The sequence below is a fragment of the Patagioenas fasciata genome, chromosome 34 (assembly GCF_037038585.1).
Source record: "Patagioenas fasciata isolate bPatFas1 chromosome 34, bPatFas1.hap1, whole genome shotgun sequence".
In the NCBI taxonomy this organism is placed as follows: Eukaryota; Metazoa; Chordata; class Aves; order Columbiformes; family Columbidae; genus Patagioenas; species Patagioenas fasciata.
In genome coordinates this window covers 3,104,301-3,119,274 of record NC_092553.1, presented here as the reverse complement: position 1 = coordinate 3,119,274, position 14,974 = coordinate 3,104,301, and the positions used below count along the sequence as shown (strand labels likewise).

At 62.7% G+C, this 14,974-nt stretch overlaps 1 protein-coding gene across 1 annotated transcript in view; it reads left to right on the top strand.

The window, feature by feature from the left end:
* The window catches only part of BAG6 (BAG cochaperone 6), a 34,375-nt gene that overhangs the window by 7,065 nt on the left and 12,336 nt on the right, over positions 1–14,974 (top strand). Inside the window, exons 6-17 of the mRNA XM_071800903.1 lie at positions 74–148; positions 875–996; positions 1,832–1,961; positions 3,698–3,874; positions 5,001–5,181; positions 6,042–6,095; positions 6,962–7,060; positions 9,152–9,258; positions 11,065–11,140; positions 11,807–12,096; positions 12,518–12,947; positions 14,418–14,587. Of these exons, the coding sequence (XP_071657004.1) occupies positions 74–148; positions 875–996; positions 1,832–1,961; positions 3,698–3,874; positions 5,001–5,181; positions 6,042–6,095; positions 6,962–7,060; positions 9,152–9,258; positions 11,065–11,140; positions 11,807–12,096; positions 12,518–12,947; positions 14,418–14,587 (1,911 nt within the window). The remainder of the gene's footprint in view (positions 1–73; positions 149–874; positions 997–1,831; positions 1,962–3,697; positions 3,875–5,000; positions 5,182–6,041; positions 6,096–6,961; positions 7,061–9,151; positions 9,259–11,064; positions 11,141–11,806; positions 12,097–12,517; positions 12,948–14,417; positions 14,588–14,974) is intronic.

Genomic DNA, 14,974 nt, shown 5'->3' with positions numbered 1-14,974 from the left:
GCCGTGACCTTGTATGACCCCCGTGACCCCTAATTAACCCCTAATTAACCCCTAATTAACCTTTGACCCCCAGAATGAGCCGCGCCTGCGCCTCCTGGTGGCCCAGCAGGTGCTCAGGGACCTGGGGGCCGTGCTGGGGCGTTTGGAGGTAAAAACCCCCCCTCCCCCCCCCCAAAACCCCCCCCTCCCCCCCCAACCCCCCCCCCCCGCACCCCAAAACCCCCCAGAGATCAAAGGGGGGGGAAAATTGACCCCAAAATGTCCCAAAATGAACCAAAACTGCGGATTTTGGGGCCTAAAAGCGACGCCAAAATCCACCCCCCAGACCCCAAACTCTGCTCTTTGGACCCAAAACTGAGCCCCCCAGAGCCCAAAATTGGCTTTTTAGACCCAAAATTGACTCCTTGCACCCCAAAATTGACTTTTCAGACCCCAAAATTGGCTCTTTGGACCCAAAATTGAGTCCCCCAGACCCCAAAATTGGCTTTTTGGACCCAAAAATCGGCTCTTTAGACCCAAAACTCACCCCCGCAAACCCAAAAATTGGCCTTTTAGACCCAAAATTGACTCCCCCAGAGCCCAAAATTGGCTCTTTGGACCCAAAACTTGACCCCCCAGACCCCAAAATTGGCTTTTTAGACCCCAAAATTGCTTCTTTAGGCCCAAAAATCGCCCCCCCGGACCCAAAAATTGCCTTTTTGGCCCCAAAAATTGGCTCTTTAGGCCCCAAAATTCACTTTTTAGGCCCCAAAATTGGCTCTTTGGAGCCCAACGTTGACCCCCAGCCCCCAAGTGACCCCCCCAGCCCCCAAAAGTTGCCTTTTTAGCCCCAAAATTGCCCCTTCAGCCCCGTTTTGTTCCCTTCCCCTCCCAGGGCTCCGGGGGGGCCCCCTCCCCCTGCCCCTCCCCCCCAGAGGAGCCCCCGCCCCCCCCCCAGGAGGAGCCGGAACCGGGGCCCCCCCGGGACCCCCCCGACAGCGCCCAGGACGGGACCACGTGAGTGGGGGGGGTCCATTGTGACGTGGGGGGGTCCATTGTGACATGGGGGGGTCCATTGTCACATGGGCGGGTCCATTGTTATATGGGGGGGTTGGGGACATGGGGGGGTCCATTGTGACATGGGGGGTGGGGACATGGGGGGGTCCATTGTCACATGGGGGGTGGGGACATGGGGGGTGGGGACATGGGGGGGTCCGTTGTTATATTGGGGGGGTGTTTGTTGTCACTATTGGGGGGTTGGGCACATGGGGGGTGGGGACATGGGGGGGTCCATTGTGACACGGGGGGGTCCATTGTGACATGGGGGGTGGGGATATGGGGGGGTCCATTGTCATATGGGGGGGTTTAATGACCCTGGGAGGTGCTGAAGTGGGGTGGGGGGGTGATTTGAGGGGGTCCCCATTGTCCCCCCCCATTGCCCCCCCATTGCCCCCCATGTCCCCATTGCCCCCCATGTCCCTATTGCCCCCATTGAGCTGCTGTACGACCTGGGGGGGGTGTTGGTTTGGGGGGGTTTGGGGACCTGTGGGAGCTTTGGGGACCCCGGGGGGGTTCGGGGACCCCCGGGGGGGTTTTGGGGCCCCCCGGGGGGGTCACTGACCCCATTTCCCCCCGTTTCTCCCCCATTCCCCCCCATTTCCCGGGCCCCGTCCCCCCTGGAGCTGCTGCAGGACCTGGGGGGGTTCTTGGTTTGAGGGGGGGTTTGGGGACCTGTGGGAGCTTTGGGGACCCCAGGGGTGTTCGGGGACCCCCGGGGGGGTTTTGTGGCCCCCCGGGGGGGCTCCCTGACCCCGTTCCCCCCGTTTCCCCCCCGTTTCCCCCCCGTTCCCAGGGCGCCGTCCCCCCTGGAGCTGCTGCAGCTGCTGCGGGAGCTGCGGGCGCTGGAGCGGCGGCTGCAGCCCCACCGGGACCGGCTCATGCGGCTCCTGGGGGGCGCCGGGGCCGCCGAGTTCGGCGACAGCGTGAGTGGGGGGGCGGGGGGCACCCAACGGCCCCCTCTGATCGATGGGGGGCGTCGCGGACCCCCCCGTGGGGTCTGCACCCCCTAATTGGGGGGGTTGGGGTGGGTGTTTCCCCCCCTCCCGGGGAGGTGGTGCGGGCCGTGCTGGGAGGGACCATGTGGGATGGGGGGTGGGGGGGTACAATGTGGGGTTATGGGGGGTACCATGGGGGGTTGTGGGGGTCTGGGGGGCTATGGGTGGTACCATGTGGGGTTATGGGGGGTGGGGGGGGTACCATGGGGGGTTGGGTGGTACCATGTGGGGTTTTGGGGGGGTGGGAGGGACCATGTGGGGTTATGGGGGGTGGGAGGGACCATGTGGGATTGGGGGGTACCATGTGGGCCTGGGGGGGCATTGGGTGGTACCATGTGGGGTTATGGGGGGGTTGGGAGGGACCATGTGGGGTTATGGGGGGTGGGGGGGGTACCATGGGGGGTTGGGTGGTACCATGTGGGGTTTTGGGGGGGTGGAAGGGACCATGTGGGGTATGGGGGGGTGGGAGGGACCATGTGGGATGGGGGGGTGGGGATACAATGTCGGGTTATGGGGGTTGGGTGGTACCATGTGGGGTTATTGGGGGGGTGGGAGGGACCATGTGGGGTTTTGGGGGGTGGGGGGTACCATGTGGGGTTATGGGGGGGTGGGAGGGACCATGTGGGGTTATGGGGGGTGGGGGGTACCATGGGGGGTTGGGTGGTAGCATGTGGGGTTTTGGGGGGGTGGAAGGGACCATGTGGGGTATGGGGGGGTGGGAGGGACCATGTGGGGTTATTGGGGGGGTGGGAGGGACCATGTGGGGTTATGGGGGGTGGGGGGTACCATGTGGGGTTATGGGGGGGTGGGGGGTACCATGTGGGGTTATGGGGGGGTAGGGGGTACCATGTGGGGTTATGGGGGATGGGGGGTACCATGTGGGGTTCTGGGGGGGTGGGTGTTACCATGTGGGGTTATGGGGGTCTGGGGGGCTATGGGTGGTACCATGTGGGGCTGGGGGGGTTGGGTGATACCACGTGTGCCATGGGGGTCTCTGGGTGATACCATGTGTAATATGGGGGGATCTCTGGGTCACCCCACATGTGCCATGGGGGTCTCTGGGTGGTCCCCCATGTGACGGGGGGGTCTGTGGGTGATACCATGTGCTATGGGGGGTCTGTGGGTGATACCACGTGTGCTATGGGGAGGTCTGTGGGTGATACCACGTGTGACGGGGGGGTCTGTGGGTGATACCACGTGCTATGGGGGGGTCTGTGAGTGATACCATGTGTGCTATGGGGGGGTCTCTGGGTGATACCACGTGTGCCATGGGGGGGTCTGTGGGTGATACCACGTGTGACGGGGGGGCCTGTGGGTGATACCATGTGCCATGGGGGGGCCTGTGGGTGATACCGTGTGCCATGGGGGGGGTCTGTGGGTGATACCATGTGCTATGGGGGGGTCTGTGGGTGATACCACGTGCTATGGGGGGGTCTGTGGATGATACCACGTGCCATGGGGGGGTCTGTGGGTGATACCATGTGCCATGGGGGGGTCTGTGGGTGATACCACGTGCCATGGGGGGGTCTGTGGGTGATACCATGTGCCATGGGGGGGTCTGTGGGTGATACCACGTGCCATGGGGGGGTCTGTGGGTGATACCACGTGCTATGGGGGGGTCTGTGGGTGGTCCCACGTGTGCCATGGGGGTGTTTGTCCCGCAGGCCGAGGCGCAGCGCTGGGTGGCCCTGGCGGGGGAGGGGCAGCGCCTGCTGGGGGCGGCGCTGGCGGCGCTGGGGGAGCTGCGCTGGGACCCCCAGGGGGCGCCGCCCACCCTGAGCCTGGCGCGGCCCCTCCCCCCCCGCCCCTCCCCCCCCCGCTGCTGCTGCCGCCGCCGCTGCCCATCCAGGTGGGGGAGGGGACCCCGATGTTGGGGGCTATGGGGCGGGGGGGGGGACCCCGATATGGGGGTTATGGGGTGGGGGGGACCCCAATATGGGGGGGAGGGACCCCGATATGGGGTGGGGGGAACCCCGATATGGGGGCTATGGGGTGGGGGGGACCCCGATGTGGGGGTTATGGGGGGGGGACCCCAATATTGGGGGTTATGGGGTTGGGGGGAACCCCTATATTGGGGGTTATGGGGGTGGGGGAGGGCCCTATATGGGGCTTATGGGGTTGGGGGGGATCCTGATACTGGGGGTTATGGGGTGGGGGGACCCCAATGTGGGGGTTATGGGGGATATGGGGACCCCCATATGGGGGTGGGGGGACCCCTTATGGGGTGGGGGGGATCCTGATATTGGGGGTTATGGGGTGGGGGGGACCCCAATATTGGGGGGTCATGGGGGAGGGGACCCCGATATGGGGGATATGGGGACCCCAATATTGGGGGTTATGGGGTGGGGGAGATCCTGATATTGGGGGTTATGGGGTGGGGGACCCCAATGTGGGGGTTATGGGGGATATGGGGACCCTAACATTGGGGGTTATGGGGTGGGGGGGACCTCAATATTGGGGGGTCATGGGGGGAGGGGACCCCGATATTGGGGATGTGGGGGGAGGGGACCCCAATGTGGGGGTTATGGGGGATATGGGGACCCTGATATGGGGGTTATGGGGACCCCAACATTGGGGGGATCATGGGGATGGGGGAGCCCATTATATGGGGGGGGACCCCAATATTGTGGGTTATGGGGAATATGAGGACCCTGATATGGGGGGGCCCAATATGGGGGTTCCTGGGGGTGGGGGTCCCAATAGGGGGGTTCTGGGGTGGGGGGGACACCCCAATATCGGGGGGTGATGGGATTGGGAGGGGACCCAGGCGTCCGACCCCCCCCATTGCCCCCATTTCCCCCCATTTCCCCCCCATTTACTCCCCAATATTGGGGGGTGATGGGACTGGGAAGGGACCCAGGCGTCCGGGAGGGGACCCAGGCGTCCGGGAGGGGACCCAGGCGTCCGGCCCCCCCCATTGCCCCCATTTCCCCCCATAGATCAACGTGGGCACCACGGTCACCATGACCAACGGGGGCCGCGCCCCCCCTGACTCCGCCCCCGGCCCCGCCCCCCCGAGCGGGGACCCCTCCCCCCAGGCCGAGGGGCCCCCCCAGGCCCCGCCCCCTCCCCCGCCCCCCCCCCCGCGTCATCCGCATTTCCCACCAGAGCGTGGAGCCGCTCGTCATGATGCACATGAACTTCAACGGTGAGCCCCGAACCGCCCCAAAACACCCCCAAAAACACCCCCGGATCACCCCGATCACCCCGAATCGCCCCAAAAACGCCCCGAATCACCCCAAAATAGCCCCAGATCGCTCCGAAATCACCCAGAAACGCCCCAAAATGTCCCCAAAATCACCCCCAGACCACCCGGAGTTATATGGAGAATGTAGGGTGAGCTGTAGAGCCATAGGGAGCCATTGGGACCCATAGAGACCCATAGAATCCATAGGGATCCATAGAGACCTGTAGAGACCATAGAGACCCATAGGGATCCATAGGTATCCGTAGAGACCCATAGGGACCATAGGGAGCCATAGGGATCCATAGAGATCCATAAGCATCCGTAGAGACCCATAGGGACCCATAGAGACTATAGGGATCCATAGAGACCCATAGGGAGCTATAGGGACTAAAGGGACCCATAGAGACCCATAGGGATCCATAACTGACCCATAGAGACCCATAGGGATCCATAACTGACCCATAGAGACCCACAGAGACCCATAAGGAGCCATAGAAATACATGGAGACAAGGAAGACCCATAGAGACCATGGAGACCCATAGAGAGCCACAGGGACCATAGGGAGCCATAGGGGCCCATACAGACCCATAGGGACCCATAGGAACTTGGAGAGACCCACAGAGACCCATAGAGACCAATGGGGACCCATAGAGACCCATAGAGATTCATAGAAACCAATAGGGACCCATAGAGACCCATAGGGACCCATAGAGACCCATAGGGACCCATAGACTTCATCAGTGAGACCCCAAAATACCCCCCTGAACCCCCAGGACCCTCAGGATCGGGGTCCCCCCCATAACCCCCATTTCCCCCCCAGATTCGGGGTCTCCAGCAGCTGCTGGTGCGGCCGCCCCCCCCGGGGCTGGAATGGGTGAGATGGGGCACTTGTGGGGCTGGGGGGATCACTTATGGGTCAGTTGGGGGCACTTGTGGGGCTGGGGGGGTCACTTATGGGTCAGGTGGGGGCACTTGTGGGGCTGGGGGGGGCACTTATGGGTCAGTTGGGGGCACTTGTGGGGCTGGGGGGGTCACTTATGGGTCAGTTGGGGGCACTTGTGGGGCTGGGGGGGTCACTTATGGGTCAGCTGGGGGCACTAGGGGGGCTGGGGGGGTCACTTATGGGTCAGTTGGGGGGGATTTGGGGGGTCAGGGGCACTTGAGGGGCTGGGGGGGTCACTTATGGATCAGTTGGGTGGGGATTTGGGGGCACTTGTGGGGCTGGGGGGGTCACTTATGGGTCATTTGGGGGCACTTGGGGGGCTGGGGGGGTCACTTATGGGTCAGTTGGGGGCACTTGTGGGACCTGGGGGGGTCACTTCTGGGTGATTTGGGGAGGGTCAGGGGCACTTGGGGGGCTGGAGGGGTCACTTATGGGTCAGTTGGGGATTTGGGGGCACTTGGGCTGGGGGGGTCACTTATGGGTCATTTGGGGGCACTTGTGGGACCTGGGCGGGGTCACTTCTGGGGGATTTGGGGAGGGTCAGGGGCACTTGTGGGGCTGGGGGGGTCACTTATGGGTCATTTGGAGGCACTTGGGGGTCTGGGGGGGTACTTATGGGTCAGTTGGGGGGGATTTGGGGTCTGGGGGGGGTCACTTATGGGTCATTTGGGGGCACTTGTGGGGCTGGGGGGGCACTTATGGGTCATTTGAGGGGGATTTGGGGGCACTTGTGGGGCTGGGGGGTGAGGTGTGGGTCGCCGTGGGGCGGCTGTGACCCCTCCCCTCCCCTCCCCCAGGGGCCGCCCCCCCGCTGCCGCCGCTGCCCCCCGAGTTCCTGCAGGCGGTGGCCCAGCAAATCACCAGCCAGGCCATGGCGGCCGCCGCCTCCGCCGCCGGTGAGACCCACGGGACCCACGGAGGGACCCACGGAGGGACCCACGGGACCCACAGAGGGACCCACAGAGGGACCCCTAGCATAGAGACACATAGGGACCATAGAGACCCACGGGACCCACGGAGGGACCCACAGAGGGACCCACAGAGGGACCCACAGAGGGACCCCTAGCATAGAGACACATAGGGACCATAGAGACCCACGGGACCCACAGAGGGACCCACAGAGGGACCCACAGAGGGACCCACGGCGACCCACGGGACCCACAGAGGGACCCCTAGCATAGAGACCCAGAGGGACCATAGAGACCCACGGGACCCACGGGACCCACGGCGGGACACAGAGGGACCCACAGAGGGACCATAGAGACCCACGGGACCCACAGAGGGACCCACAGAGGGACCATAGAGACCCACGGGACCCACGGGACCCACGGCGGGACACAGAGGGACCATAGAGACCCACGGGACCCACAGAGGGACCCACAGAGGGACCATAGAGACCCATGGGACCCACAGAGGGACCCACAGAGGGACCATAGAGACCCACGGGACCCACAGAGGGACCCATAGGGACCATAGAGACCCACGATGGGACACAGAGGGACCCCTAGCATAGAGACCCAGAGGGACCATAGAGACCCACGGGACCCACAGAGGGACCCACAGAGGGACCATAGAGACCCACGGGACCCACAGAGGGACCCACAGAGGGACCATAGAGACCCACGGGACCCACAGAGGGACCCACAGAGGGACCCACGGCGACCCACGGGACCCACAGAGGGACCCCTAGCATAGAGACCCATAGGGACCATAGAGACCCACGGCGGGACACAGAGGGACCCCTATCATAGAGACCCAGAGGGACCCATAGGGACCATAGAGACCCACGGCGACCCACAGGACCCACAGAGGGACCCCTAGCATAGAGACCCAGAGGGACCATAGAGACCCACGGGACCCACGGCACCCACGGCGACCCACAGAGGGACCCACAGAGGGACCCCTAGCATAGAGACACAGAGGGACCATAGGGACCATAGAGACCCACGGCGACCCACATAGGGACCGCTAGCATAGAGACCCAGAGGGACCATAGAGACCCACGGCGACCCACAGAGGGACACATAGGGACCATAGAGACCCATGGCGGGACACATAGGGACCCCTAGCATAGAGACCCATAGGGACCATAGAGACCCACAGCGACCCACAAGTGACACACGGGGACCCAGAGAGACCCATAGCGACCATAGAGACCCATATCATAGAGACCCATAGGGACCCATAGAGACCTATAGGAATCTGTAAGTGACACACAAGGACCCATAGCGACCCATAGATAGATAGTGACCCATAGTGACCCATATCACAGAGACCCATAAGGACCCATAGAGACCCATAGGGACCCATAAGTGACACACAGGGACCTATAGAGACCCATAGGGACCCATAAGTGACACATAGCAACCCATAAGTGCCCCATAGAAACCCATAGGGACCCATAGTGACCCATAAGTGACATAGAGGTACCCATAGGGACCCATAAGTGACACACAGGGACCCATAGAGACCCATAGGGACCCATAGTGACCCATAAGTGACATAGAGGTACCCATAGGGACCCATAAGTGACACACAGGGACCCATAGAGACCCATAGGGACCCATAAGTGATCCATAAGTGACATAGAGGTACCCATAGGGACCCATAAGTGACATAGAGGTACCCATAGGGACCCATAAGTGACACACAGGGACCCATAGGGACCCGTAAGTGACACACAGGGACCCATAGGGACCCATAAGTGACACATAGCAACCCATAAGTGACCCATAGAAACCCATAGTGATCCATAAGTGACACAGAAGTACCCATAGAGACCCATAAGTGACCCACAGGGACCCATAGGGACCCACAGTGACCCCTAGGGACCCATAAGAGACACAGAGGAACCCATAGAGCCCCACAGGGACCCACAGAGATAGATACAGACCCACAGGGACCCATAGGGACCCATAGGGGCCGTGGAGCCCCATAGCTGCCCCCGGCGCTGTGGGGCCCGTGGGTCTGACCCCCGTGTCCCCCAGGTCAGCCCGTTGGGGGCTTCCCCGCCCCCGCCCGCGTCCTCATCGCCCGCCCCACGGCGACCGCCCCGCGCCCCACGCATCCCGGAGCCCCCCAGGCCGGGGCGCCCGTGAGTGGGGGAGGGGCCGGGGGGATGGGTTGGGGGGTCCCGTGAGTGGGGGGAGGGGCCCAAGGGGTGGGGGAGGGGATGGGGGGAGTTTGGGGTCCCTGGAGGGTCCTGGGTTCACTGGGGGGTCCTGGGGGTTCATTGGGGTTCACTGGGGGGTCCTGGGGGTTCATTGGGGTCACTGGGGTTCATTGGGGTTCATTGGGGTTCATTGGGGTCATTGGGTTCATTGGGGTCATTGGGTTCATTGGGGTTCATTGGGGTTCACTGGGGTTCATTGGGTTCATTGGGGTTCATTGGGTTCATTGGGGTTCATTGGGGTTCATTGGGTTCATTGGGTTCATTGGGGTCACTGGGGTTCATTGGGGTTCATTGGGTTCATTGGGGTTCATTGGGTTCATTGGGGTTCATTGGGGTTCATTGGGTTCATTGGGGTCATTGGGGTTCATTGGGGTTCATTGGGTTCATTGGGGTTCATTGGGGTTCATTGGGGTTCATTGGGTTCATTGGGGTTCATTGGGGTTCATTGGGGTCACTGGGGTTCATTGGGGTTCATTGGGTTCACTGGGATTCATTGGGGTTCATTGGGTTCATTGGGTTCATTGGGGTCACTGGGGTTCATTGGGGTTCATTGGGTTCATTGGGGTTCATTGGGGTTCATTGGGTTCATTGGGGTTCATTGGGGTTCATTGGGGTTCATTGGGTTCATTGGGTTCATTGGGGTTCATTGGGTTCATTGGGTTCATTGGGTTCATTGGGGTTCATTGGGTTCATTGGGTTCATTGGGGTTCATTGGGTTCATTGGGTTCATTGGGTTCATTGGGGTTCATTGGGTTCATTGGGTTCATTGGGTTCACTGGGGTTCATTGGGGTTCACTGGGGTTCATTGGGTTCGTTGGGGTTCGTTGGGGTTCATTGGGTTCATTGGGTTCATTGGGTTCATTGGGGTTCATTGGGGTCACTGGGGTTCATTGGGGTTCATTGGGTTCATTGGGTTCACTGGGGTTCATTGGGGTTCATTGGGGTTCGTTGGGATCATTGGGGTTCATTGGGGTCACTGGGGTTCATTGGGGTTATTGGGGTTCATTGGGGTTCATTGGGTTCATTGGGGTTCATTGGGGTCACTGGGGTTCATTGGGGTTCATTGGGGTTCATTGGGGTTCATTGGGTTCATTGGGGTTCATTGGGGTTCATTGGGTTCATTGGGTTCATTGGGGTTCATTGGGGTCACTGGGGTTCATTGGGTTCATTGGGGTTCATTGGGGTCACTGGGGTTCATTGGGGTTCATTGGGGTTCATTGGGTTCATTGGGTTCACTGGGGTTCATTGGGGTTCATTGGGGTTCATTGGGGTTCATTGGGGTTCATTGGGTTCATTGGGTTCACTGGGGTTCATTGGGGTTCATTGGGGTTATTGGGTTCATTGGGGTTCATTGGGTTCATTGGGGTTCATTGGGTTCATTGGGTTCATTGGGGTTCATTGGGTTCATTGGGTTCACTGGGGTTCATTGGGGTTCATTGGGTTCATTGGGTTCATTGGGTTCATTGGGTTCATTGGGGTCACTGGGGTTCATTGGGTTCATTGGGTTCATTGGGGTCATTGGGGTTCATTGGGGTTCATTGGGGTCACTGGGGCTTTTTGGTGTTAATTGGTGTTAATGGTGTTAATTGGGGTCCCAGGCCCCGCGGGTTCGTTGGTGTTAATTGGTGTTAATTGGTGTTAATGGTGTTAATTGGGGTCCCAGGCCCCGCGGGTTGGTTGGTGTTAATTGGTGTTAATTGGTGTTAATGGTGTTAATTGGGGTCCCAGGCCCCCGCGGGTTCGTCCCTGGCCCAGCTGATCAGCGGCCTCGTGGGGCAGCTCCTGCTGCAGCCAATGGGAGCGGGTGAGCGATGGGGACTGGGATGGACTGGGATGGACTGGGGGGACTGGGGGGACTGGGATGGACTGGGGGGACTGGGGGGAGTGGGATGGACTGGGATGGACTGGGTTAGACTGGGTTAGACTGGGATGGACTGGGTTAGACTGGGGGGACTGGGTTAGACTGGGTTAGACTGGGATGGACTGGGGGGACTGGGTTAGACTGGGTTAGACTGGGATGGACTGGGTTAGACTGGGGGGACTGGGTTAGACTGGGTTAGACTGGGATGGACTGGGTTAGACTGGGTTAGACTGGGGGGACTGGGTTAGACTGGGTTAGACTGGGTTAGACTGGGTTAGACTGGGATGGAGTGGGTTAGACTGGGTTAGACTGGGGGGACTGGGTTAGACTGGGGGGAATGGAATGGACTGGGGGGGAGTGGGAGGGACTGGGGGGAATGGGGGGACTGGGAGGGACTGGGGGGAATGGGAGGGACTGGGGGGACTGGGAGGGACTGAGAGGGACTGGGGGAGACTGGGGGGAACTGGGGGGAACTGGGAGGAACTGGGAGGGACTGGGGGGACTGGGGGAACTGGGAGGAACTGGGGGGGAGCTGGGGGGACTGGGGGGACTGGGCTGTGCTGTTGGTCCAATGGGGTCACCCCCCTGACCCCGCCCCTCCCCCCCCAGCCCAGGGCTCTCCGGCCCCGCCCGCCCCTCCCCCCCCGCCCCCCTCTTCCTCCTCCTCCTCCCCCCCCCCGGCCCCGCCCCCTCCCTCCGACCCCTCCCCCCCCCCGGGGGGGCCGCTGCCTGCGGGCTCCGCCCCTCCCGCCCCTCCCGGCCCCACCCCTCCCGGACCTGAGGAGCCGCCATTGGCTCAGCTGCTGGGGGGGCTGCTGGGGGCGGGGCCAGCGCCCGCGGTCGCCGTGGCGATGCCCGGAGTGCCCGCCCTCCTACAGGGCGTGGCCGACTTCCTGCAGGTGGGCGGGGCCTGGGGAGAGGGGGCGGGGCTTCCCAGACTGTCTGGGAATGGGGGGGGGGCCTGGGTATGGGGGGTGGGGCCTGAGGGGGAGGGCGGGGCCACCGTGACATGTGGAAACAGGGGGTGGGGCACCCAGAGGAGGGGGAGGGGACCTGGAACGAGGGGGCGGGGCTTAATTGTGAAAGGGGCGGGGCCACCGGGCAGCCTGGAACTGGTGGGGGTGGGACCACGGGGGGAGGCTGAGAGTGGGTGGGACTTGGGGAGGGGGTGGAGCCACGTGGGGTGTGGGCTGTGGGTGGGCGTGGCTTCAATGAGGAAGGGGCGGGAATGCAGTGAGTACCTCGGAGGGGGTGGAGCCTGGGAGTGGGTGTGGCCTCACAGGGAGGAGCCCATTCTAACCCCTCCCCTTTTCCCCTCAGGCCGCCCAGCCTGGCCCCGCCCCCCCAGGCGAGGCCACGCCCCCTCCTCCACCTCCCCCTGCCGGCGAGGCCACGCCCCCCGCCGAGACCCTGCCCACTCCCGCCGAGGCCTCGCCCACCACGGAGGCCACACCCACCGCGGAGGCCACGCCCAGCGGCCAAGCCACGCCCAGCGGCCAAGCCACGCCCAGCGGGGAGACCCCGCCCAGCGGGGAGGCCCCGCCCCCCGCGGAGGCCCCGCCCCCCGAGGCGCTGCCCCCCGAGTTCTTCCCGTCGGTGGTGCAGGGGGTGCTGAGCTCCATGCTGGGCTCCCTGGGCGGGGGGGCCATGGGCAGCGCCCCCCCCGGGCCCCCCGAGAGCATCGCGGCCTTTCTGAGCCGCCTGAGCGGGACCAGCGCCCTCCTGCAGGGGGCGGGGGCGGCGCACGACGGTGAGGGGCGGGGGATGGGGGGTGGGGGGATGGGGGGACTGGGGGGGACTGGGGGGAGTGGGGGGACTGAGGGGGATGGGAGGGGCTGGGATGGACTGGGAGGGACTGGGGGAACTGGGGGGGACTGGGATGGACTGGGAGGGACTGGGGGGGACTGGGATGGACTGGGAGGGACTGGGGGGGACTGGAGGGGAATGGGAGCGACTGGGATGGACTGGGGGGGACTGGGAGGGACTGGGAGGGACTGGGGTGACTGGGAGGGACTGGGGGAGACTGGGATGGACTGGGGGGGACGGGGGGGACTGGGGGGGGATGGGAGGGACTGGGGTGACTGGGGGAGACTGGGAGGGACTGGGGGAGAGTGGGGGGGACTGGGAGGGACTGGGGGGACTGGGGAGCTGGTTTGATTTTCACCCAAGGATTCCCAGCGATTTTTGGGCTCCTGCCCCCCCAGTTTTATTTTAGGGTTCCTGCCCCCCCCCCCCCATTTCACTCATTTTTGGGGCTCTCAGTCCCCCATTTCCCCCCCATTTCCCCCCCATTTCCCCCCATTTCCCAGGCTTTTGGGTCCCCACTCCCACCCCCATTCCCCCCAGTTTCACGGGGATTTTGGGGCCCTTCCCCCCCCCACCCCCCCCCAGTTTTATTTTAGGGTTCTTGACCCCCCCATTTTACCCCCCCAGTTATTTTTGGGGTTCTTCCCCCCCCATTTCACTCATTTTTTGGGTTCTTTCCCCCCATTTTGCTCCCATTTCCCAGGCTTTTGGGTCCCCGCTCCCACCCCCATCCCCCCAGTTTCACGGGGATTTTCGGGGCCCTGCCCCCCCATGCCCCCCCAGGTTATTTTAGGGTTCCTGACCCCCCCATTTTACCCCCCCAGGTTATTTTTGGGGTTTTCACCCCCCAATTTCACACAATTTTGGGGTTCTTCCCCCCCATTTCCCAGTCTTTTGGGTCCCCACTCCCACCCCTATTCCCCCCAGTTTCACGGGGATTTTGGGGGCCCTGCCCCCCCATGACCCCCCCCAGTTATTTTTGGGGTTCTTCCCCCCCCATTTCACTCATTTTTTGGGTTCTTTCCCCACATTTTGCTCCCATTTCCCAGACCTTTTGGTCCCCACTCCCACCGCCATTCCCCCAGTTTCACGGGGATTTTTGGGGCCCTTTTTCCCCCCACCCCCCCCAGGTTATTTTGGGTTTCCTGACCCCCCCATTTCACCCCCCCAGTTATTTTTGGGGTTCTTCCCCCCCCATTTCACTCATTTTTGGGGCTCTTCCCCCCCATTTTGCTCCCATTTCCCCCCATTTCCCAGGCTTTTGGGTCCCCACTCCCACCCCCATTCCCCCCAGTTTCACGGGGATTTTTGGGGCCCTTCCCCCCCCCACCCCCCCCAGGTTATTTTAGGGTTGCTGACCCCCCCCCCATTTCCCCCCCCCGTTCTTTTGGGGTTCGTGGCCCCTCCCCCCCAGGGTTCTTCGGGGCGCTGCTGTCCCTGCTGTGCCGCCACCTGTCCATGCTGGACCTGGTGCTGCTGCTCCAGGGCCGCTGCCACCCCCTGGCGCGGCTGCAGCCGCTGCTCCGCCATTGCTTCCAGCAGCGCTACCTGGGCGGCCGCGAGCCCACCGAGGCCAACGTGCGGGTGAGAGACCCCCCCGGGCCCCCCGGGACCCCAAAACCCCGCGGGAGCCCCGAAACCGGGCCTGAAATGGCGGCACCGCTGCTGCCTCGGGGAGCAAAATGGCGGCCGGGGGGGGGGGGGGGCACCTCAGAACACAGAAAATGACCCCAAAATCACATTGAAACGCAAAAGGGAAGCATCAAGGGCACACAAAACACCTTAAACTACAGATTTGTGGGCATTAGGGAGGAAAAATTACCTCAAAAAGTGGATTTGTGGGCATGGGGGCAGCGGAGTCACCTCAGGGAGCAAAATGGCGGCCGGGGCGGGGGGATGCACCTCAGAACACAGAAAATGACCCAAAAATCACATTGAAACGCAAAGTAGAAGCATCAAGGGCACAAAAAA